The sequence below is a fragment of the Euprymna scolopes genome, chromosome 9 (assembly GCF_053919585.1).
Source record: "Euprymna scolopes isolate OS-2025 chromosome 9, ASM5391958v1, whole genome shotgun sequence".
NCBI lineage: Eukaryota > Metazoa > Mollusca > Cephalopoda > Sepiida > Sepiolidae > Euprymna > Euprymna scolopes.
Genome location: NC_136490.1, coordinates 117,716,406 through 117,741,158, shown reverse-complemented (window position 1 = coordinate 117,741,158; position 24,753 = coordinate 117,716,406). Strand labels below are relative to the sequence as shown.

The following is a 24,753-nucleotide window of genomic DNA, read 5'->3' as shown; positions in this document are numbered from 1 at the left end:
AAAGAAAGCATTAAATAATTACCGAAAAAGTGACTGCGAAAATCTTAACAGAGTTATAATAGACTAGCGGGAGATACACAGCGTTGCCCGGGTGTTTGGAGGTGTGTGTGTTTAGGGGGAGGGAGATCAAAACAACCCCGTTAAAAAGAAAAAACGTTGGCCAGGTGTTTGAAGGTGTAAAAGAAAAAAACAGTTTTAGTAGGAAGGTAGGCTTGAACCCCGAAGCCTTGACACGAAGGGGGAAACGAAATAAAAAAAAAACCCTGAGACCTAACCATCTCGGTCACGAGGGGAGAGGAAGTGGTAAGTGTCGTAAGTTTACGTTTATAAAGCGAAATTGACTGGTGCAAGAAAGTTAAGTCGTGTGATATTTGACCTAGTTTTGTTTGCCCCGCCCCATCATTTGCTTTTTTTATACTGAAAAGCGTAATGAAAAATATCTCGAAAATAGTGCATAAAAGTCGGGCTAATTAGCCGCGAACCCCGTTCTTAAGTCGTAGATATTATGATTTAGATAGCATATAAAAAGTTTTCAGAAAGAGTGAGAAGCCCGACGAAAAAAGCCTTTGGTGGACATACAGAAAAATGCACCCACTCACACATCTTTTTGCTTTTATTTTTATAGATGAATAGGTGATATTGAATTATCGGTACTTATGCAGAATAAGGGCCATGCTATCGTCGGAATCGTCCGGACAATTAACAAAAGGGGCAAAACGAAAGTTTGGATTTGGGAGGGGGTGCAAATGCTGGCGAATTTTTTTCAATGAAAAATATATTTCCGTCAGGATGAAGATTATTCAATTAAAAATTAACTGAAAAATGAAAGCAATATTATTTTTGTTGTTACGAAGAAAATACAATGAACAATTTTTTATGAAACTGCGGCGGGTAAGTATAAGAAATGTTACCACCGCACTACTACTACTACTAATAATAATAATAATAATATGGTAATAACATCAAATTGTAACGTCCTTTTTTTTCTTTAGCTGCTTCTGTCTTTTCAACTAATCAAATTAAAGAGAGAAATTAAAAATAGTAAATAAAAAGTGCAAAAAGCAAAGAAGGCAAGGGCAGTTAAGAAGTGGGGCCGACGAATTCATGTTGCCTTGGTGTAAACACTTCGTAAAGCATTACAAAACGACCCTCAAATCCGACCACATAAACTGGTGACCCCGACGTGGTCAATTCAAGTATTTATCACATAACACATATTGTGTTTATCAACAGTTGACACTTTCTTGGTGGAGAGAGTGGGTCAATTTTTTTTCACAATACATGATCTATTTCAAATAAATTGATTTCCGGTCCGTACTTTTTAATAAAAGGCCAAGTTTACTATTGGTTTGAAAAAAAAAAACAGAAAAATAAACCATTTGTTTTTATTTTGTTTTTTCTTTCAGGAAAAAGAAGAATACAAATTGGCCGACCCTATTTGCACTTTTATCTTCTCCATAATTGTCCTATGTACGACATTCAATGTCCTACGTGACACCATTTTTGTCGTTATGGAAGGTAAGCTCACTTTTTACAATAATACTTCATTTGATACTTGTGTAGAATTTGAACCAGACGTAACTAACTGGCCACTCGGCTTTGCTTGGAACATTACGTCAACTGCCTGCTTTCGTTGATTATCAAATCGTAACAACGCTACTCAAGAAAAATACAGAAGAAACATTTAAATATAATAAAATTACCAGAAAAATATATATAATGAAAATAAAAAAGAAACAACGATCAACCAACTTCTGTTTTATTCTTAAGTGAAAAAAAAATACGCAAGTTGTACATTTTTTTCAAACATTTTTTCAAACAAAATAAGATAACCAATTTTTTGTGTTTTTCATATTTTTTTTAACAAAAGTTTTTAAAAAACACTACGTACTTTTCATGTATTATTATTTTATTTATTTATTTATTATTATTTTTTTTTTTTGCATTTTTGTCTTGGTTTTGTAACTACTGTAAAGTAAACTAATTTTTGCTATTCTTTTTTTTTGATAAACATTTTTTTTTCCTGTAGGGTGGAGCTGGACAACCGTTTTTTTTTTTTTTTTTGTTTTTTGTTTTTTTTTCTTAATTAAATTAAATTAAGACAGCCGGGATATTCCCTTAGGATTTCATTCTGATACACCACTTAATTTATCGATTTTTTTTTTCAATATTTTCCCCAAAGATCGTCTGCTCATTTGTCTGATCAGCATCTTACATTAGATTACAGTCAAACCTGAGCGCCTGATGTCATGTTCCGAGCAAAGCTGAGCAGACAGTTAGTTTCATATGGTTCAAATTTTAAACAAGTTATTTAGTTATACTGTGGCACTATGATCCGCAAATTCATATTGTTCAATTATATGAAAGGTTCTTTTATAGGTTTTACGATTTCATTTGCGTTTCTTTATAGCAAAAACCGATACTACCAGATCAGGTTGTCTGAAGATACTGGTTTCCTGACCTAAAACGCACAAAACATTGGTGCTATTGTATTTTTCCTTTCCAAGGCTCAATCATGTTCTGCAAAGTCAAAAAAAAAAATTTTCCTCTACAAAACAACCAAACTAAACACCACGAATGAATATTTGAAGATATAAAGAATTTGAAGTAGAAAACTTTTTTTTTCCAGAATTGCTAGATTGACATTACGTGACCATAAAAGTGTTAATATGCCTTAAAACTAAACAACCAAACTTTATAGTAGAATTCAGTATACCATTTTCAAAAACAAAAACTGGAATTATTCTGATATTCATATTTAAAAGAATTCATTTTATTATATAGCACAATGACTGGTGTCGAATGGCGACTAGTAATGTTAGTTCTGTTTTAAAATACTTTTTGAGGAGGCATATCTCATGAGAAAAGGTTACACATAGAAATTCTGGATAACCTCTTCTGTATCTGACGCTACACTTCACCTTTTCAGTCAATGGAGGAGAAATCCTTCATGACTAAGAGACAATTTTAATTTTTTGCTCCTATTTGAGGAGCTGAATTTTTCCCACATTAAAAACTGACCTTGGGTCTAACACTGCCCTCGTGGAGAGGCAAGTAAATAAGAACCTGCATAGAGCTATTAAAATCACTCACTTTTCAATCAAATCGATTGACTGCTCTAGTTGGGGATCCATCACGGTGCACCAGGAAGAAACTTTACATGCTTCTCCACAGTGACTTAGTCCACAATACATAGTAGTCTACATTGCACTGGAGAAAACCTACTGTTGATTTTATAAAATTAGTGCTATATATAATGGTTTGAATTAAAGTTTAAAATGTACCTGAGAAGGGGTGATTTTCAAATTATCTAGTGTGGCGTCAGTCTGCAGAGGAAAGTTAGGAGGGAGAGTGGTTTGTTGGGTCCAATGCGGAATTTGAGGCAAACCGACTGGCAAGCATGTTAACCTTCTCGGTTGCCGTATATTTCGGCATATAACACGACCGTCAGATAAGATGAGGTACCCTAAGATATTCAGGGCGTTTACTAGTATCGAGGGAGACTGCTGTATCTCTGCTGTCAGAGACTTTGTTTATTAGGATACAGTCCTGGGTCGAGGGGGAGCGGTAGAGAAAATATAAGTATCTAATGTTATGTTGCATCTTAATAATTGTTTGATAGTGGGGGGATTGTTGATTGCCCATTATTTACTACACTGTTGTAGATTTTCCAAAAATCACAGGTTCCTAATTTCTGTGCTTTGATGCGTTTTCGGGTGGTTTCAGTATATTCTCTCTTAACTGTAACTTTTTCTTTCTTACAATTACTTCTAGCTTCTATAAACTTTTGTCTGTTTGAACTGAATTTATGCTGGTTTAATTTGTGGTGCACATGCTTCCTTTGAACAATGGCAGCTGCACATGTGAAAGTAAACCATTGAGGAGAGTGGGGCTTGCTATAGAATTTCCGCGTGGGAACATGTGCTTCAATTGGCGTTTTGAACCATTGAGTTGTCTCATTTGTGCCCTGTTCAGCTGGAAGAGAAAAGATATTTACACATGGGGCATCTCTGATGAGATCCCTGATGGCGTCTCAGTCAGTCTTTTTATAATACCTCTTTGTTTTGAGCAGTGGCTCTTCAGTTTTGGGTCGAGAATTTAGGGCGATTTCTACCATTATCACAGCGTGATCAGCATTCCTGAGTGGGCTGTGGGCATTCGTTACACAATCATCAGGAACTGTGGTCAGAAATAAATCTAGACGTGAGGCATGTTGATCTTGCTGGTCTGGGTTTGAAACGTAATTGTCTGTGATAGGGAATGAGATAAAGAGAAGCTAGCTAAATTAGTTCAAAGCCCACAGATATTCATAAATGCAAGCCTCGAGGGAGGAGGTAAGTTAGTTTTGTTCGAGTTTAAGCCTGGTTTAATTGTAATTTTTGATTAAACTGTCATTTTATTTTATTTAAGTTTGTTAGGGTGAGAGGTGCTGGACAAGATGTTGTGCAGAATACCAGACATGCAACACGAGTAGACCACCAGCTGACTCTTCATCTACAGGATTGTGGCATCAGAAAAGCCCACTGGAGATGAGTGCAGGGTCTCTTTCCATGCTCGACATGGAACTATCATGCTGTAAACGCTACCAAAGAGTTAGGGATCCTGTATTATCAGTCCGAAACAGCAGCCAGGAACTGTCAATCGATACCCTCAACCCATCAGACAAAAGTCAACCCAATTCAATTGCACTAACATATATGGCACTCAAGCACCTCCCACAGTGCCCACTTTAGGGGGATAGGATGTGGCGGGAATTGGGAAAATGGTGTTCATTGCCCTAGTCAGGAAACAAGGTCGACCACTGGGTGTTTCTGTTGAGTCCCTATGATAGCACTTGTGCATCTGGCTAATAGGCAAAGAAGAAGTATGAAAGCCGGGTGATAGACACAGACTATCTACTCCTTAAGCAGTTTAGGTTTGCAAACCGGTAATTTGTTTGAGTCACCAGCTCTAGGAAGGTTGTCGTCCAGGACTGAAGAAGCCTCCCTCCCTAGGTTTAGCTTCAGAGTTTTCCTTCTCCTAGATGGATGACCTGAAAAGATCTACAGGTCCATCAGCACCGGGAATAGCACACTATGGCTTTGCTTCTGTGTGGCTGCAGGTTTTTGTTTGAGATTATCATCAACCAGCTAATTTACAAAACTTTTCTCTGTAGTTCTATCAATGCTGCTTCCTAATATTTTAGTCATTTGATGTTAATGTTTCTTAATATGAATAGCCATTTATATAAAAGTTATTTTTTATTTGCATTATTAAAGCATTCAATAATCTTTAATCAGTTTTATGCTATAAACAATACTCCATACATGGGCGAATGGTGGCTTTATAGAGGTACAGGATACTTTCGGGCGTTAGCCAACACTGGCTTTTACAAGGAATGGTGAATCTTATCCGTGTGATGTTATCTCAGGTAACAGCACGAAGCTGGATACTCCACCAGACAAGACAAATTCTTGTCCTGGAATCCAGTAAGACCAAGAGACAACAAGAAATATATATTATAACATATTTAAATGGTCAATTGGAGAAAAGAAAATTATGTTCTCAACTTCTTTACAAACTCAGTGTTTGAAAGGTAAATAACTTTCATGAAATATTCAAATATCTATGTATCTCATATAGAAATCAAGTGGTGTTCCCAGGAAGGAGGTCCTCTTCATTTCTGAGAACTTCGATCTTATTTCTAATAAGATTCTTTGGCTCTCTTGTGTCTCAAATCCTCTTCATCTCGAACACGTCCATTCCTGCTCTAAAATGAAACAAAAAAAAATCTGGTAAAATGTTACAAAGAAAAAAAAATTAATATTTATTAAACTAAATTATATGTTTGTTATTTTTGCCAAGGTGACAGTTATGTTTTCTATCATGCTTGTTTGTATAGAGCTTAGCATTCACATCGCTTGACCAATTACCACTAAACTTGATCAAAATATCGGTCATGGTCTAAATGTAAACCAATTTCTTTTAAGGATATTTAGGTCAAGGGTCACATATCGGTTCTGTTCATCATAAAGAATCGATTTTGACATGCAAAACACGTCCCTTTTTGTTCTTTCTTGTGTCACGAAAATGTCCTTTCCTGTTCTCCCGAGCACTTCTATTCCAACTCTCTTATGCCTCGAATCTTCTACATCTTGAACACGTGCTTCTCTGAACACCCTTCGCCGTCTGTATATTTCCTTTTGTCACTGCTGTGACGCCACTTCGTGTAGTCGGTTTCTATCAGCCTCAGTATCTCTGTAACATCGCTCTCTACAAGATTGTTAGAGTTAAATTTTTAAGATGTAGGGAAACGTGCGACTTACCTAATTAGCACGTGTGCATAATTCAACAGGTCGGTCGTGGAATGAAATGAATGAAGAAGAAAGAAACAAAAATGGCTGCCTTATCTCTTAATATGCCTGCAATGTGACCACCCGATATGCAAATGAGATGTTCCTGGTTGGAGATAAAAGAGGTTTGATTTTTTAGAGAGACGTTCATTTTGAAGTTGGATTTCGAAGAAATAAGTTGAATTAGCAGAAGTTCGCTGAGAGAAGGTGCGTTACGTATACAGAAGTTTGGAAGTTTGGACAACAGTGTTAACCTTACCTAGGAAATTACTGGTGTGACGGGCAGAATAAATAACACTCAAGGTATTGAATTATAGTTATCATTCTTTATTTGATGTGAAGATTTGATGTTGTATGTTTAACAAATGAAAAAATCGAAAATTAAGCAAAAACTCAACTAATAACTGTCACCAATCGGTGTAATATTCAATTTTCGATAGATTTGTATATTTTCTACTTACTGAAACTGTTTTAAGTTCCTCTTTGCTTCAAAATACAAAAATATTCGATCATACATGGCAGACATGTTTTTCTAGCATTGTATATAGCAATAAGAAAAAAAAGAAAAGAAAAAGCTCTTCTCGTGCAGAGTCAAACCTTTTTGCTGGCGCTTAGGGTCCTTGCCCGAACCTGGAGAAGATGCAGGACGTTTTGATGTTATTAATGGAGGTCAATAATACTAGGGTATACTGTAATTTATACAGTAATAGCTTGAATTCAAGCAATCACTTTGAAAACGCGCACATGACGCAGAAAGTGTGAAATCAATGTGCGAGATGAGATAAACGAACATAATAAACTACTCCCTCTCTTTACTTATTAGTTCAGCGTACTCTTTCTTCGCTTGGGACGTCGGATTTTTACGTTAAGATTCGATTAAGAAGCAAATGGTATTAATTCCTCTCTTTCTCTACTTCATTGGGATTCGCATTGTCACATCCTAAAGCTATTAACATTTAACATGAAGTTACTAAATCAAAGAATTTTTAACTAATGGAAATAATTCCAAACCTCGAAAAGTAACACCTATATGTGAATGTAATAGTCCAGAGTGTAATTCTACAAGTCATAAAACAGTAGCTTGATGAACAGAAATTCGAAGCTATTCATGGACACCACTATGCCTGCCTCGACTTTACAAAGACTGGAATGAGGAATGCTGAAATACCTTTAAGCCCTTTAACATGCATACACACACACACACAACGGAACTTTGAAACACACTTTCTCTATTTCCTATTCATAAACTTTAAAACTTCAACAAACTTTCTTTCGAAGTATATTTTACATTTCTGGACACTACTATGCCTGCTTCGACTTTACAATGACTGGAATAAGGAATGCTGAAAAATACCTTTACACCTTATGCTCGATCTCCAGTAAACACATGCCACCCAGAAGGTAAACTCTCTAACATACATACACACATACATAACTACATAGATACATGATGGCAGCAACTAGTTCTCGAGTATTGCCATTACTTAATATATCTCTGGTTCAAATGACGCAAACATGAGTGCAACTAGCAGCACGTGCCAGACGGTCACCTCTATGAACCTTCTATAGTCCAGCACATCCATTGATGACCGGGTCCAAGTTGTCGTGGAAGTTCCAAAGCCTTTATTGCCATTTACGCCCATATCCGCATCAGTCATTGAATGTCCATTTCAGTTTCAGGCTACAGCCAGCCTTTTTGTTATCGAGATACACACCGATTGCAAAATGTGTATTCCATTTCATATCAAGTAATGCCTGTGCTTGAAGCTTTTTATAGTGAGGAAAGACTTTGCACTGAGACAATCCCACTCTCTAAACAACTGCCGCATTGAACCAAAAAGAAGAGCAAGTCATCATCATTGGAAGCAGCAGTCGCCACGGGTTTTATATCAGGATTTTCCTTCTCCTAGAGAGGTTGCCTTCACCACGGCTTACGGGAGCCCTCTCCACCCACCATACATACATACACACACAACGGAACTTTGAAACAAACTTTGTCTATTTCTTATTCATAAACTTTAAAACTTTTTTCAAAGTATATTTTACATTTTTGTAAAATATAATAGATAAAAGACTATGTGTCTGTCGGTGTGTTGATCTGTCTCCATATTTTCAAACTCTATCTCCTCCGAAACTAAAAGTCGCAGAGTGGCGCTAGAGGGCCTCAAATGATTGGATTTTTTTACGAACTGTTCTTTTATGGGTCTTTAGCCGGTTAAAATAGTTTTTAAGGGATCAAAAATGAGTCAAAATTCAAAAACATCGCTATACATTTTGTACATTCACCTTAGTTTATTTTTAATAATATTATTTTTAATATTTTTTTAAGTTCATACGCGTGTCACGTCGGTACAGTGGTAATGTCATTAACTTTGAATGCTAGAGTTTCGGTTTCGATTTTAGCTGATGGCACCCAAATACGTTTTATTTACTTTTGAAATCACGACTATATATATGAAATCTGGACAAATTAAAATATCATATTTATGCGTATTTTACGACCGGGCAAAGCCGAGCGTTCCCCACCCCAGCTAGTTATTGATATATGAATAGATTTTGTTTGTTAATGTTTTCTCATCTCATTTTCTTAAATCCCGTTATTGAGTTAACACTTGCTATCTTATGATCCATTAATGAGTTTCTTCATCTTTTCATTTGCCAATTCGACTACATATTGTCACTTTTCAAAGATTTCAGCAATATACACTACACATAGCCAGGATCAGCATTACAAGAGCGCTGTTTAGTTTCTCGCACATGAAAAAAAAAAAACAAGCTCATAACTGACATTGCATTTAAAAATTATTTACCAGTTAAGGTGAATAAGAGTTTTTCTCCTAAAAAACTTTCATAATTTATGAAAAAGAAAAGAAAACACAAATATACATTTTTGCCATATCTTTTGTAACTAACATTTGGAATTATCATTCAAAAGGAATATCGTGTTAATTCCCTTATTTTTGTCCTTTAATCCTCACATTCCAGGAGCGATGTTTCTGAAACAGGGAGAAAATCGCTATTTTCCGAGTTGAAATCTCTCCAGCTATAACTTATTGTTGGCTCGTTTTTGACTTTAAAGTACTATTTTACATTTTTTTCATTATTTAATTTCTTACATCAAGTGGCTTCATACCTTGTCTGAAGCGATTTCCATTGAATAAAAAAAGATACCGTTAATCATATTTACTAGAAAATATAAGCCCTCCCCCCATCTGATCGCATGTTTTTGTCTAGCCAGTCAGGGAAAATGGCATCATAGCGAAATACTTAACTACTACCCTCAAAGAAGAGTGTAATTCATGGAAAGATAGTATAATGACAACAGAACAGATACACCACTATTACTCTTCCCTTAATTGACCATTGAAAGTACATTAGTCTGAAATACAGTGATGTAATGAATACGAATACATCCGGGTCCTTCCTCCTTGCAAGATTATGTTTGACTGATTAAGTCATAAATAATACCGACTGGTATTTATGAACACTCGTTCAGTAAGGCGATTATGACTAAAAACTATTGCAAAGACTACACAGTTGCTTCAAACGAATATATCCCTTCTGCAGGATTTATCATATAGTAAACTGAATTTTGCATTAAAGATAGTAATATTATAATCTCGGCTTCAGATACACAGATAACAAATTTCTATTTGCCATATATTGACGGACGTTATTTAACACCGAATTCCATTGAAATTATATTTGAAATGCTCGTTGCAAACGTGTGTGGGTATATATAATTAATTTATGATTTCAATATTTATTTAAATATTTTCTACGTGCATAAAATTAAGTTGCACGTAGCAAATATTTAAATAGATATTGAAATAATAAATTAATTACAAATAATACGTCCCAAAAATGTGGGGGCGATTAGAATATAAACAAAGGGCAGATAACCTCTCCCTTTAAAGCACTCAGGGAGTGAAAAAAAAAAACACCACAGAATCGCTTATAAAATAAAGAAACAATCTTTATATATATATTTTACATTTCTGTAAAAGTCTGAGGAAGCTACAGACGGCCAAAAAAAAACGGCCGGGCAGCTGAAACAATAATGTAACTTTACAGAAAGATACGGTAATAAAAAAATAAAACGCATATTTGCTCTACAACAGTATTGAACACTTTCTTCAGTTTTTATTAATTACCATTTATACTAAATATATATATATATATACGTTTTATTTTTTTTTTACCGTATCTTTCTGTTAAGTTACATTATTGTTTCAGCTACCCGGCCGTTTTTTTGGCCGTCTGTAGCTTCCTCAGACTTTTACTGTAAAAGTCTGAGGAAGCTACAGACGGCCAAAAAAAAATGGCCGGGTAGCTGAAACAATAATGTAACTTAACAGAAAGATACGGGAATAAAAAATGAAACACATATTTGCTCTACAACAGTATTGAGCACTTTCTTCAGTTTTTATTAATTACCATTTATACTAAATATATATATATATATATATATATATATATGATGGGCACTGTCTGCAGAATTGTAGCTAAGGCAATCAACTAGCGTCTATGCAATGTTTACAACTTCCGCTGGTGCGAACACTCTAAATTACTTAATGCACACGCCCGAATTCGACGTTTAATGGTTCTTAATTCTCTTCATTCCTGTGGCAATTGTTTGGTGCCCCTGGGGTAGAAGCTTAGTAAATGGAGCAAAAAGTAGCTTCGTGACTGGGTTTGAATCTCATAATCGGCGGGAATCGATATCCAACACTGATGATTGTGTAAGCTTTAAACACTAGTGTCTATATGTAAAAATGAATAATTATTATCTAATTATAATTATATTAGCGAGTTTCAATTGTGAATATTTTTCCTTTATCATATCCTCATTATTCCAAGGGTTTGGCGAACTTCTGCTATCCAACGAAACACATGTAAGACGTACGACATAACTACATGAATAAATACATCTTTTTATTTTGGAATGATAACTAACGATTATATATATATATATATATATATATATATATATATATATATATATATATATATATATATAAACTAAAAATTACAATTAAATTTACCAAAATGATCCAAGATGGTAAAATTAAAGTATATTATAAATATAAAAATAAAATATTAAAGAATTAATATTTATAAAATTATCTCAGCCAATTTTATCGATATATATATATATATATATATATATATATATATATATATATATATATATTTTGTGTACAGAAAGTTGTTAGTTGAGACAGATCATTGGGCCAATATTGACGAATATTGGCCCAATGATCTGTCTCTAACAACTTTCTGTACACAAAATATAAATACGCTCTTACAATTTGGATTTTCCTTTTAATTGAGCACTCTGCTGGAATTCTTTTTCCAAAAAAAACTAATCATTATATATATATATATATATATATATATATATATATATATATATATGAAGCAAAGGTGGTTGTTTGTCGACCTGTCTGTTGTGCATCAATTGTAAATATTAAATGTCATTCATAAGGCAGTGGTATTTAGTTCAGTCAGATCTCAGAGATCAACGGGATTCATCTGGTCTACTCGAGTATCCAGCTTAGTTGTATTACTTGAGGTAACACCATGAGAAGAAGGTGGGCTTTTATTTTTATTGTATGAGCCAATACCAAGGATATATTATTTACTTACCTCCCTACGAAGGCAGAGTTAGACACATGGTTGGATTTAATATGAGAAAAATACAGCTCCCCACAAAGGAGAACTTTGGATTGAAACAAAAATAAAAATTGACTGTGTCTCGAAGGGCAAAGATTAAGTGTAGTATCAGAACAGATACTACACTTTGCTCCTAGCCCAAAGGTCTGGAATGCTGTTACTTTCATTTGAATATTTGGTCAGGGTTTACTTTTTTAAACTGTATTCACCCCTACCACCACCACCACCACCACCACCAAGCAAGGCAGATACCTACAGGAACGTTATGAATAGGGAGTTATTTTTACCAAGAGAGTCAACACTTATCAAGGCTCAAAAGGATAAAGGTTAATGAGTGTAAGGTTGATGGTGAAACAACACCATGGTGATTGGTAATGGTAGGAATTGTGTAGAATTTGATTATTTAAGAGGACGGCTCAACAAGAATTTGTTTATGTTGGACTTGTCAACTGGGAAGCAGCCTCGCAGTAGTGTATTCCACAGGCAGTTGTTTTAGGATAAAAAAAATTATCCAAATAAGAAGAATGCAAAAATAAGTTGTTGTTTTTTTAATTTGACAAATTGATTTGGGAACAATTAATTTCAAAAATGGGTAAAAGCGAATTTGTTTTAACCTAACAACACCAGTTAAACGATCGGACGATCTCATTTTTTTTTTTTTTTAATTCTACAGATGAGTGTCTAATCCGTTTGTTTGCTTTCTTTCTAGGTGTACCACATGATATTAGTTATAAAAAGATTCGTTCAGAACTTGAAACACTTGATCACGTTAAGATGGTCCACAACTTATGTGTGTGGTCCTTAACGCTCAACAAAAACGCCGTGTCCGTCCATCTTGCCTTAGGTAAGTTTCTTCTTCATATATTTAATTTTATCTAAAAATAATTTGCTGAAACAGTTTTTAGTTTTGCTTTATAATATATTGTTTACTTAATAATTTCGGATCTTTTTTAGAATTCGACTTAATTTTTTTTTTTTTTTTTAATATAGAAAATACAGACAAATCTTTATGATGCACGTACTCGTCACGGAACAAAGACGTCATATTCCAAGTAATTTTTTAACTAAGAAAATCACATTTAATAACGGAGGCCGGAAGCCGCCATATTGTTTTTGAATGTGCTAAATTTCAAGGGCGACAACTCAATACGACTACAGAGATTTTATTTGTAATAAAAATAATTAAGACCCTTTAATCGTTAAAATTTGTAAACTCCTGGATCAATTTATATGATATTTGGAATATGACATTTTTGTTCTGTGACGCGCACATACATCATAAAGATTTTTCTGTATTTTCTTTTCTTTTTTTTTAATTAAGTCGAATTCTAAGTAAGAACCATAATTTGATTAAAGAAATATAACGTAATAATTTAGACAAATTTTCCGGGCTCTTCTATGAAAAAAAAATGTTTTAAATTCTATTCCTTCCAAACAAGGCAGTTATAAGAGGTTACTGTGAATTAGGGGCCAGGTCCGTAGAGGTATCCAAAGTGAACAGTTGAACAGCAAGATGCTTGTGGACATATTTAAATTCCTGCATGTTGGTACAATCGGGAAAACAGAGCAGAGAAGGAATCCCAAAGGTTCGAAGAAAGAAACTACTAGAGTAGAGAAGCCTTCCGGCATGCATCTGATGACCTCTACACAGTGAACGGATATAATTTTGTTGCTTGACGAATTTATTGGGGATGTTTATATTGAGGAGAGGGGGGGGGACACAAATGCAGCAAATCCGTTGAAGTACATTCTATTGACTACGTGTAAAACAAACGCAGATACGACAACGTGACAGGAGCTGGAGCTTGGTAGACAGTGGAAAAGTATAAGGTTAGAGATCTTTTCTGGATCATGTGCAAGAAAAAAAGAAAGACTAGTGGTTGGTGCACCAGCCCAGATGTGGCAACACTACTCCATCCATGGATGAATGGTGGCTTTGTAGAGATATAGGAAAAAAGTATATGGCCTTCGAGCTAATGTAACGTTATAGAAGGCGTTCTCATTTCGTTCTTCCTCTCATCTGTCGACCCCATCGAAGTGGCAAACAAAAGAAATAATTTGAACTCACTTTCTTATGAGAGACACTTATTTCCTGTCTGTGCTTCACATTCTGCATAACAAAATTTGACAGAACTGTCACCAGCTAGCGGGTATAATTGTCCTCTACTCTCTTTCTCCTGCTGTTCATGCCATCACGTCTTTCCCACTCTACTGTCTGTCTTACTGCTGCTGTTATCTCTGTATGACGTCACCAGTCCTGCTACCTCCTACTGCTTCTCTCTATTTCACTGCAGCGACTGTCGTCTACACAACGTCCACATGATGGTACACTAAGATCCCAGTGTAGTATCTGTTCTGATGCAACACTTAAGTTCATTTGTCCTTAGTCAATCTAGGAGAATTCCTTCTAAACTAAGGCAATTTTTATCTTTGCCTACTTCCAGAATGTCCCTTTTTCAGGAGCTGGTTTTTCCTCCACATTAAAAACAACTTTGTGTCACATTTTGCTTTCATGGAAAAGCAAATACCTATAAGATATTGACAGGTTTGAAAAGTTTTCTCGTTCGGTAGAGGAAGCCCACCTCCTTTGTAGCAGACTTGGCACTATCTTCTATTTATTTCAACTCCTGTTACCTGCAAATGTTAGACTGGGGTGTTAGCAGGAATGGGTCTATCAGCCGTGGCAATTTTTAGTCGTAAGATTTTTTTATAATTGTGACCGGAAAGGAGCTTTATCTTAGTAGCATTAAATGTTACCATTCACTTATGACTTCATTCCACTACCGACTAGAGACCATTTTCTAAAGATCAGTCATTGCCTTAAGTACAGAGGTATTCTAAAGTAATGCCTCCTATTTTTTAATTCTGCCTGAGTGAACTAGAGGGCATTGCAAATTGCATTGCTATGATGACTGAACTTATGCATTCATGATTTGAAAGTTTCATCTCTCTGTTGCAGATATTGACGGTGTGAGAATCTAAGAAAGCAACTCCTGTCATAAATGTGCGTTCAAAGCAGACATGTGTCATTGAATTCCTGGCAAAAGATTCATCAAGAATAGTGATGACTATGTAGACAAATAAATTCTGGAGCACAAAAGGCTGTTCGTTTTAATGGTATCATTCTAGTATTGAGTTAAAAAATAGGAGGCTTTACTTTTAAAAAGATCCTCGTATATGTGTAGGTTCTTTTGCCCTTATAGTATCAACAGATATACTCATCTTGGACATGATTGTATTAGTGAGGTCGTTTACGAGCATCATGAATAATAAAGGTCCAAGAATCTATCCTGGGGCACATACACATTAATGTGATGTTGTTTAAATGTTCGGGTATCAATGAAAACCCTGATCTTTCTTTTAGCTAAGAAGAATCTGATTATATTTAATATTCATCCAATAATATCGTACAAATTAATTTTCTTGAAAAGACCTTCATGCCATACTTTGATAAAGGTTTTATATATATATATATATCAAAGGATACCACCTTGGTGTTAGATATTGGCAGACAACACCAGGAAGAAAAACATTCGATGGGTTGCACGCACACAAATGAATTCAAATATTAAGAATTCATATTTTCACTTTTGTCTAACAGAATGCATAATTTTACCCAGAAATATCTGACCAGATATCAGTCAAAGGTTGAGACAATAGACAAAGGAAATATTAAACATTTGAGTAGAAAATGTTTTTATGAATAAAATCGTCACATGGAAAAGTCAGAGAGAGAAAGAGGCTGAAGCACGCATCACCATTTCTTCACTGCCCGACAGCAGTCTAACCACACACTCTCCTCGCACCTTCCAATAAACGTCAAAACACAGAATAACAACTCGTCACAGAAAAGCCGATTGTCGAAGTGAAATAATATATTTTTGTAGATCAACTGTGTTGTGACTTTTACTTCGCTGTCAGTGTGTGTGTATATATATATATATATATATATTGTGCCAGCGACAAAAGTGCATGTAAACATTATATAGACTGCACAAAGGCATTTTTAGCAACCGACCACAGCGATTACATAACACTAGCTTCATCCGACTTGTCCAATGTATGACATATACATTTAGAGATGACCATTAGGATATCCGCAGTAGAACAAGATTGTGTAAATTCATAATGTTGATCGTAAAAGAATTTAGCATTTTTGAGATGGCAATTTATCGCTAGATTAATTCAGGATTCAAATATTTAAGTGAGGAAGGAGAGGAGACTCATGGGGCGATAATTTTGCAGGTCAATTCTCTCACCAGAACTCTTGAAAACTGATTCCATAGAGGCAATTTCCCAGCGTATCAGAAAAGCAAGATTGAGCAAGACATTTGCTGTAAAGTTTGGAGAGGGTGAGGTTCACCGCAGCAAAGCATTTTTTTCTTTTTTAATTACTAAAGCAAGAACGAGATAAGGTTCACATGCTTTAGAAGTGTTACGGTGTTTTATGATAGCCAAGGGGAGGTAACAGTGATCTAGGGTTTAATTACATGGACTGACGATCTGGGTGTTCGAAGTTAGAATCCAGTTCGTTCCACAAAAATCACTTTCATTTAGGATGTTGGTAATCTTCTTGTGCTCCCTTTCATAAGTACCCGATATCTTTCTCGAAACAATTCTGACTAGAAAAATATCCTTGAAACCAATACCAACAATAGAATCTTTGGATTCATACGATATGATGATGATGATGATGATGATGATGATATCCAAGACATAAATAGGAGTTATGATCAGATCATTAAGTGCGGTTTCTGTTCGAAGTTAAAAATTTGAAAGAGTCGTTTGTGGAGTCCAAGATAGAGTTTAAAGCGAACCACTAGGCAAAAAAGTTTGCCTTATCGGTTGGTATTAAAATAAAATGTATTTTTTTAAACATATTTACAAAAATTATTATTTAAGATTTATTTAAACGAATAAATATTTTACAAAAGAGGACATGTTTCAGATTTTATTTTAATTGAGCACTGATATGCTACCGATGAAAATTATGAAAACAGAACCATTGCCAGCACCCTCAAAATGCACTGTTGGATTGTCACGAATAACAGGGGCATGTCCACGGTTTCAAGTGAAGACCACATCATGCCACCTCACATCTTCAAAGTTGACACCAAAGTGTACCTGGGTGTGCTGAAGAGTGTGGTGATCCCCTGGTGCAACCAAGTGGCCGCTAGCAGACCTTGGGTGTGGTAGCAAGACTCGGCACTGGCTCACAAGTCCAAAGAGATCCAGGCTTGGCTTCAGAAGGAGTGCTGCAACTTTGTACCCTTCTCTTACTGGCCCCCTCCTCGCCCGACCCAAACCCACTGGACTACTTCGTTTAGTCATACGTCGAGAACATCACCAACATGACCTCCCACAGCACCAAAGTCAGCCTGATCATCGCCATCTGCCGAGTATTCGCCAATCTCCCACCGGTGCTTGTGGAAAAGGCATATTGAATAGATGTCAGCTCTGCTAAATAATTAAGTTACCTAAATTGATTTTTTTCAATAAAAGTTTTAAAGCTGTAGTTTGTTTTCTTAGGGCGACAACTTTGAAGAAAGTCGGAGGTTACATCAACCGAAATGTTGTGAGAATATCATCCAATATGAAAACAGTCCGAATAATACAGTATATATATATATATATATATATATATATATATATATATATATATAAAATTAATATATAAACTTTTTTTTTCTATCTTTTTGGTGGTTATTTCACACTGGAATCTTTTTTCATCTAATAAGTTTATAAATGATATAATTTTAGTTGAATTAATAATTCCATTATCGAACCATACTATAATTATTGTATTAATGTTTGGATTCACATCTTGAGTGTTATTTTCACATCGTTTCAGTCGATGTAACCTTCGACCTTCACCAGAATTTTAGAATCTGCGTCGTTAATAAAATTCAGTTGTAATTTACTCTTCTGGAGGTTGAAACTTCAATCCTTAGTGCGGGTGACACTCTAAATGCAATTACAGAATTACTTGGGATTTCTACCCAGTTATGGATTAAATAAAGGGCTCCATTCGAATTTCCGTGCGGATTCCAGAGTCTGAAAAGATGAACCCGAAAAAGTTGGAAGTTACATCGACCGAAATGTTTGTGAAAATAACACTGAAGATGAGAATGATAATCCGAAGAATCCAAACAATACAAATTATCAATCCTTATTTAAAAAAAAAAAAAAAATCAGTTGCTTCAGATTCTTTTTAAATCTCATCCATAAATACCCGAAGCATTCAAAACGTCGAGGGAATTAATCAGATTACTCCGCATTCAAAAACGTATTTCTGAAAGATAATTATATACTTCTTTATTTTACTTTTTCTTGTAGATGAAGTTGCAGACACTCAGATAATCTTGGAGGGAGCTACAGCGATGTTGCGGCAGCGTTACAACTTTCAGTTCATCACAATTCAAGTGGAACGATACCTTCCAACCATGTCACAATGCCCAGAGTGCCTCACACCTTCTTGAAACGAAAATTTGAAAAATATATATATTTGCAAGAAACGTGTTTACATAGCCGAAATAGCCCCCCCCCTTCCCTACCAACTAAATCCGTATTTCCTGATGGCGATTGAAGTACACGTTTCTTAGCCCCCTGCTGTAACTAAAATCTGGCTCGGTTGTTTAAAATGTTTATTATTTTCAGATCATCAGAAAGAGATTTTGAAAAGACTATCTATCCCATAGCTATAAGAGAGGTTTATTTCGCCATGTAAGTTTATCAAAGATACAAATCAATCAGGTAATCGATCAAATAGTGGCACTGAAGTATGGTTCTCTTTAGTCCTAAGAGATTCACGCTCCCAAGCTTTACCGTCTCTCTGAGAATGTGCGATTTTATTGCTAATAGCTTGAGGCGCCACTAACGGGAAAATGTCAACGCAGCTGCTCGGGCATTTTTTGTAGGCCAGAATGAGCTTATCCTAGTCCTCTGGCTTCTTAAAACTATCCCTGACCTTGTGCCTGACCTCCTGGCAAGGGTATAAATTTCCCCTCATCATATAATGATCAGACATTTTGGGGCCAGCACAAAAGGAATCGATGGTTTGCACTTAAGAACTTACAGAATTAGGAAAGAAGGATGGTGTGATATGTAGAGATAAGAGTACTAAAAAAATATAATGCTGATTTCAAAATGGATGACGATTCAACGGTAAACTTCTATGACGAAATAATTCTACCTTCTCCACCCCTCCGTGTAATTCTTTATTTTATTTATTTAATTTCTATGATAATCTGGAAAAGAACAATTTAATAGTCCAAAAATTTGGTGCAAAAATAATCCATTTAATTTAAGAAAAAAAAAAAAAGTCAGAATTTATAGGTGGGTTCAACTATTCAAAGTCAGTCTTTTAATTATTTTTTTATATATTCAACAGACGCAAAGAGATATTTCAATCACACACACACACACACACACATCTGAATAAATAGATATCAGTGATTTATGCTGCACAGTAGAATTTTTTTTTCTTTGTAAACAAAAACGCGATAATCATTGATAATAATGTTTTTTAGACAGTGTATGAACATATTGTAGGGGATGGTATCCTGTGTTAAAAGTGACAATTCACAATACAAGGGTGGGAAAAGATTGCAATCATAAATAAATTATTCCACTAAGAGATTTCACTTTTTGGTACACGTGTAATTCGACAACTTCCACAAACGAGTTGCAGGAACAGACTTAAAGCAACAATCACCAACCGAATTTGAAAGGCTACAGCCGACCACGTCGAAGCAATATGCAAGATAGCTAAACACAAAGGCAGAAAAACAATAGTTCTGAATAATAAAGAGTGGAATGGAAGCTGAAATCTGGAACTAACTCCTTCATCTTCGTTTATCGGAGATATCAATTTTACACACTTGCGTGTGGTATTCTTTCCCCACGCTAACTAAAATCTACTTATTACAAAAAAAAAAAAACTGAAATATAAAACGACAATAAAAATGCAACATGTAACTATAAAACTTTAGAGTTTTCGTTAATTTTTTTTTTTTTTTTTTGTCTGTATGTGTGTGTGTGGTTTTTTTTTTTCAGCTGTTCCCGTTTGCTTGCTGCCGTGGGTCCTCAATATAAGCTTCAAAGACGAAATTTGATTAATGACTTGGTTTTATGTTATTACGCATCAACTGCAGGAAAACTAGCAATATCTAAATTTTTAAGAATAATTCTTTTGAAAACTACAACTAAGAAAAAATTATAGAAATCTAAAATTGAAAATACTGAAATTTATGTAGCCGTATAACACAAACGTAACTTTTTAAGGTAACCATATACGGCATAATCACGTTGACACCAGATAACCGAAGTTAAGCAACGATGAACCTGACTAATAGCAGATGGGTAACCATTTGGGAAGGCTAGGCGCTGTATGTACCGCACTAGGTGTATCAGAAGCGGCCATTAAAAAATGACGTGATAAGAACTAATAATTCAACTTATTATCTTTTCGAAGCTTATAATTACTTGAAAAATGTGAATCAAACCCTAATTTTTTTTCAATTAAAGGAGCAAGGATCAAATTTTAAAAAAATCACAGGTTTAATAGCAAATCATTCAATATTTGCTTTTTAAATCGGTTTTCTTTAAAAATATTTGAAGAAAATAAACGAAATTTAATGTACGTCGATTATAAAAAAAACTCGATATAAATTCCAAAAAATCACTTACCTATAAAAAAATACTATTGAATGTTTAGTTTCATTCTTCATTGTTCAGAATTTATCCATATTTTTATTTTAAAATCCATTTATTTTTTAAATAAAAGAATTTTTTAAACGCCTATTTGAAAATCCCGCCATGACGCAAACATTTTACGTTTTTATTAAAACCGGAAGTAGTTTTTTATTATTGTTTTGAACTACTGGTGGGCAGAAGGAAGTAAAAACCGCACGTTCGCATTAGCCGTCTAGCCTTGCGCGGAAAGAAATTTGTGCCTCCATACCTGAAAACTAGTCACATTTCACTTATAATTTTTTGCATAAAAAAAAACAGTTGATGATTTTTTTTTCTTTTCTCAAAGGAATACACGAGTTTTTGACTTAATATATTTAAATATCACTTTATGGAGTGATTTTTTTTATCTAAAAAAAAAAAAAAAACATTGAATGAAATAGAAATAATTTTCGTAATAAAACGAAACTTTCTGTGCAATATAAGAAGATTATAAAGTTTCTATTTAAAAATTTAAAAAAAAACAACGTGGTTAAAAAAAAGGTTTTAAACTTTGACTTTATAGGTAAATTTGCACAAAACTATTCTCTTTTTTTTGTTTTAACTTTGAATACATTATTTATTGATCTTTTATCTTCAATTTGTGATATGTAAAACTTTGGTACATGAATTAATTATTGAAATTTTAATAGACATTTCAAAATGGGGGGTGAATAAAAAAAACATTTGTCTAAAATATTATACTCGATTTACTGGAAAGAGCATAAAATTTCACATTGACCCTGAAAATATCGTAAAAATTGAACCAATAGAAAAATTTTGATAGATTTTTAAAGTTTAAAAATTGAAAATAAATTAACTCGTAAAATTCAATTGATTTCATTACGTAAAAAAATGGCTGCATGAAGGCGCGTCGGCACTTTGTAAATACTGGGGGGGGCTAATGAAAAATAAGATTTCTATTATTTTTTTAAACAACTTTAATAGTTTATTTTGGAAGTATATTCCATAAAGAAAATAAACAACCCACTTTTAAAAGAGAAATTACGAGGTTTTTTTTATTGTATTTTATTCGCAGTTTCGTGTTAGCGGTGTCAAAAATTGCCCAAAAATAGTGATACACCTAGTACCGCACTGAGTTGTAAAAATTTTCAGGTTGGTATCTGGGGGCGCGTTTCACTCACGGGGCGGAGATACACCCCCTCCACTTCGAATGAAGACTGAAGGCAACGGGAAACTACTGTCTTTACTTGTTTTCCCGAGATTACTATGGCTCTACAAATTTGGAGAGCCGTGGTCGCCGACGCTGTTAAAAACAGCTTCAAAAACTGATTTGAAACACAACGGATGAATTTTCGAAATGTAAACGTAAGTAAATTGCCAGCACGTTCAAAGGTGTCATTTCGATTACTTGACCTCGGATGTTGCTTGTAGTTGTATGACAGCGTCTACCTCCAGAGTTGTAAGGAATGTGTTCTGTTTTTATTACACTTCCCGGGGCTTCTAATGCAAAGGCAAATTTCACTCGAATGATTTTGACTCAACCTAGTTTTGGAAACAGCTGTCAATCTTCGTGTGCCGACATCGTCAACCTTTAAAATTGTGCACTCGCTGAGATGTGCGCTTGCCGCCCCCCCCCCATGAGTAGCCAAGAATGTGTAATAAAAACAGCACATGTTCTTGACAACTCTGGAGATAGGCACTATCGTACAACTACAAGCAACACCCTAGGTCACATACTCGAAATGACACCTCTAAACGTGCCGGCAATTTGTTTAAGTTTACATTTCGAAAATTAATCCGTTGTGTTCCAAATCAACTTTTAAAGCTATGATCACCTTATAAAAATGAAAAGGTTGCGTTATATGTCTGCATTGATTTAGAACATGTGAAGCATTACGATCATGTTAACGAACTAAGGGAGATACTACTATTCGGTTTAACGTCTGTTTTACATGCTCGCACGTGTTGGACGGCTTTCCGAAATCGACTTCCAAAGAAATCGAGTAAATTTGGACTAACAATATCTGTAATAACACTCGTTCAATACTTCAGTCTCTTTTCGAGACATATGTCGTCACAATTACAAAATTTGCAAAGTGTATACAATTAAAGGGAAGAAATCCAAAGAAAGAGAATGTACTAATTCCAACAGTTAAAGAATACTAGTAGAGCTACCGGCGTTGCCCAGGTATTTTTCATTGAGTAACGTATACCACAATACAATAACAAAAGTCAAAGTAATTATTTCTAGAGGACACGATGAGCTTAAACACATCTGGTCTATCTAGGATATTAGGCATTTTGTTAATCTCAAGTCGTTTCCTTCTCCCCACATCAATTTGATGAAGAATGACGTCATAACCAGAAGTAACCACCCACTTCTTACCATCCCTATTCGAAAAAAAAAAGAGGAAATGATGTCTGGGAGGATTGTCTAATTAAAACAGTCGCCAATCCATGTGATGATAACCTAAAGTTGTCCTCCACTTAACACCATAATTTGAAGAAGAATGTCGTCATCATCGGAAGTACACCCCAAGCCTATCACCCCGCCCCTACTCGAAAAAAAGAGAAGAGATAATCTCAAGTTGTTCCCTACTTACCACCATAATTTGAAGAGGAATGTCGTCATAAACGGAAGTTGCCGCCCGCCTGCCTTTCACCCCCTTACTCGAATAAACAGGAGAAATTATTTGTGAGGATTGTCTCATTTAAAACTCGCCACTCCATGTGATGAAAATCTCAAGTCGTTCCCAACTTACCACCATAATTATAGGAGAAACGACGTCATCACCAGAAGTTACCACCCTCTGCCTATCTTCCTCCTATACTCGAAGTTGTTCCCATGTAACATCATAATTTTAAGAGGAATGATGTAATCACCAGAAGTTACCCATAGATGACTTGAAAAGCACCCCTTGCCAGGTACATGGTATCATAAAAAACCTAGACACCTCAAAAGCATGTGGACCCAATCTCATCCCAGCTGTGCTATTTAAAAATACTTTGCTGAGGGTGCTCCAGTTCTCTCCAAACTTTACAACAAATACCTTAAAGAATCTTGCTTTCTTGACTGCTGGAAAACCGCTTCTGTGGTACCAGTTTTCACGAATTCTGGCGAAAGAGCTGGCACATTAAATTATCACCCCATTAGCCTTGTCTCGCTTTTCGCCAAAATATTTGAGTCCTTAATTAATCAAACTCTAGTCCATCACCTTACAGGTGCTAAACTCCTGACCGACAATCAATATGGATTTAGGCAAGCCTGTTCCACAGCAGATATCCTAACTAATCTCTGAACGTATATACCGTTCACTGGACAAAACAGGGAAGGGTAGAGCGGTAGCCTTGATATATATATATATATATATATATATATATATATATATATATAAGGCTTTTGACAGGGTATGGCAACATGATCTTCTAAGGAAAATCAGATCATATGGAATCACTGGAAGAATACATAATGTAATTAAATCCTTCAGTAAGAGAAAAATCCAGGTTGTTCTCGACGGTCGTACATCTAAACAATATGATATAAATGCGGGAGTACCTCAGAGGTCTATCTTTGGGCCTTTATTATTCTTGAATTCATAAATGACCTCCTTGATAAAATTGTTTCTGAGATGGGTATATTTGCTGATGATACCACTCTCTATAACAGGCAGGAGGGGAAAACAAATGAACACATATATAAGGAAATGGCAGAAACACTAGAAGATGACCTCCAATCTGTAGTGGAATGGGGACAAAAATGGATGGTCACATTCAATGTTACCAAGACTAAGCTTGTTTCCTTTAATAATTACAAGAAACCTTCACTACCACCAATAGCAATAGCCAAGAACACATTACCCGAAAGTACTTCCTTTAAATTCCTCGGCCTAACATTTACAGGGAACATGAACTGGAATAGATATATTGACAGCATTGCCAAGGCTGCTGCAAAGAAGGTGGTCTCTCTCTCTCTCTCTCTCTCTCTCTCTCTCTCTCTCTCTCTCTCTCTCTCTCTCTCTCTACCGTGCTAGAAAGTTACTTATGCCTGAAA

The 24,753-nt window shown here is 35.2% G+C and overlaps 1 protein-coding gene across 1 annotated transcript in view; it reads left to right on the top strand.

The window, feature by feature from the left end:
- LOC145284824 (proton-coupled zinc antiporter SLC30A2-like) overlaps positions 1-19,993 on the top strand; it is a 929,434-nt gene extending 909,441 nt beyond the window's left edge. The window contains exons 6-8 of the mRNA XM_080133793.1: positions 1,407-1,518; positions 12,718-12,852; positions 18,345-19,993. Coding sequence (XP_079989919.1) covers positions 1,407-1,518; positions 12,718-12,852; positions 18,345-18,487 — 390 coding nt within the window. The 3' untranslated portion in view covers positions 18,488-19,993. The remainder of the gene's footprint in view (positions 1-1,406; positions 1,519-12,717; positions 12,853-18,344) is intronic.
- The last annotated feature ends 4,760 nt before the right edge of the window (positions 19,994-24,753 follow it).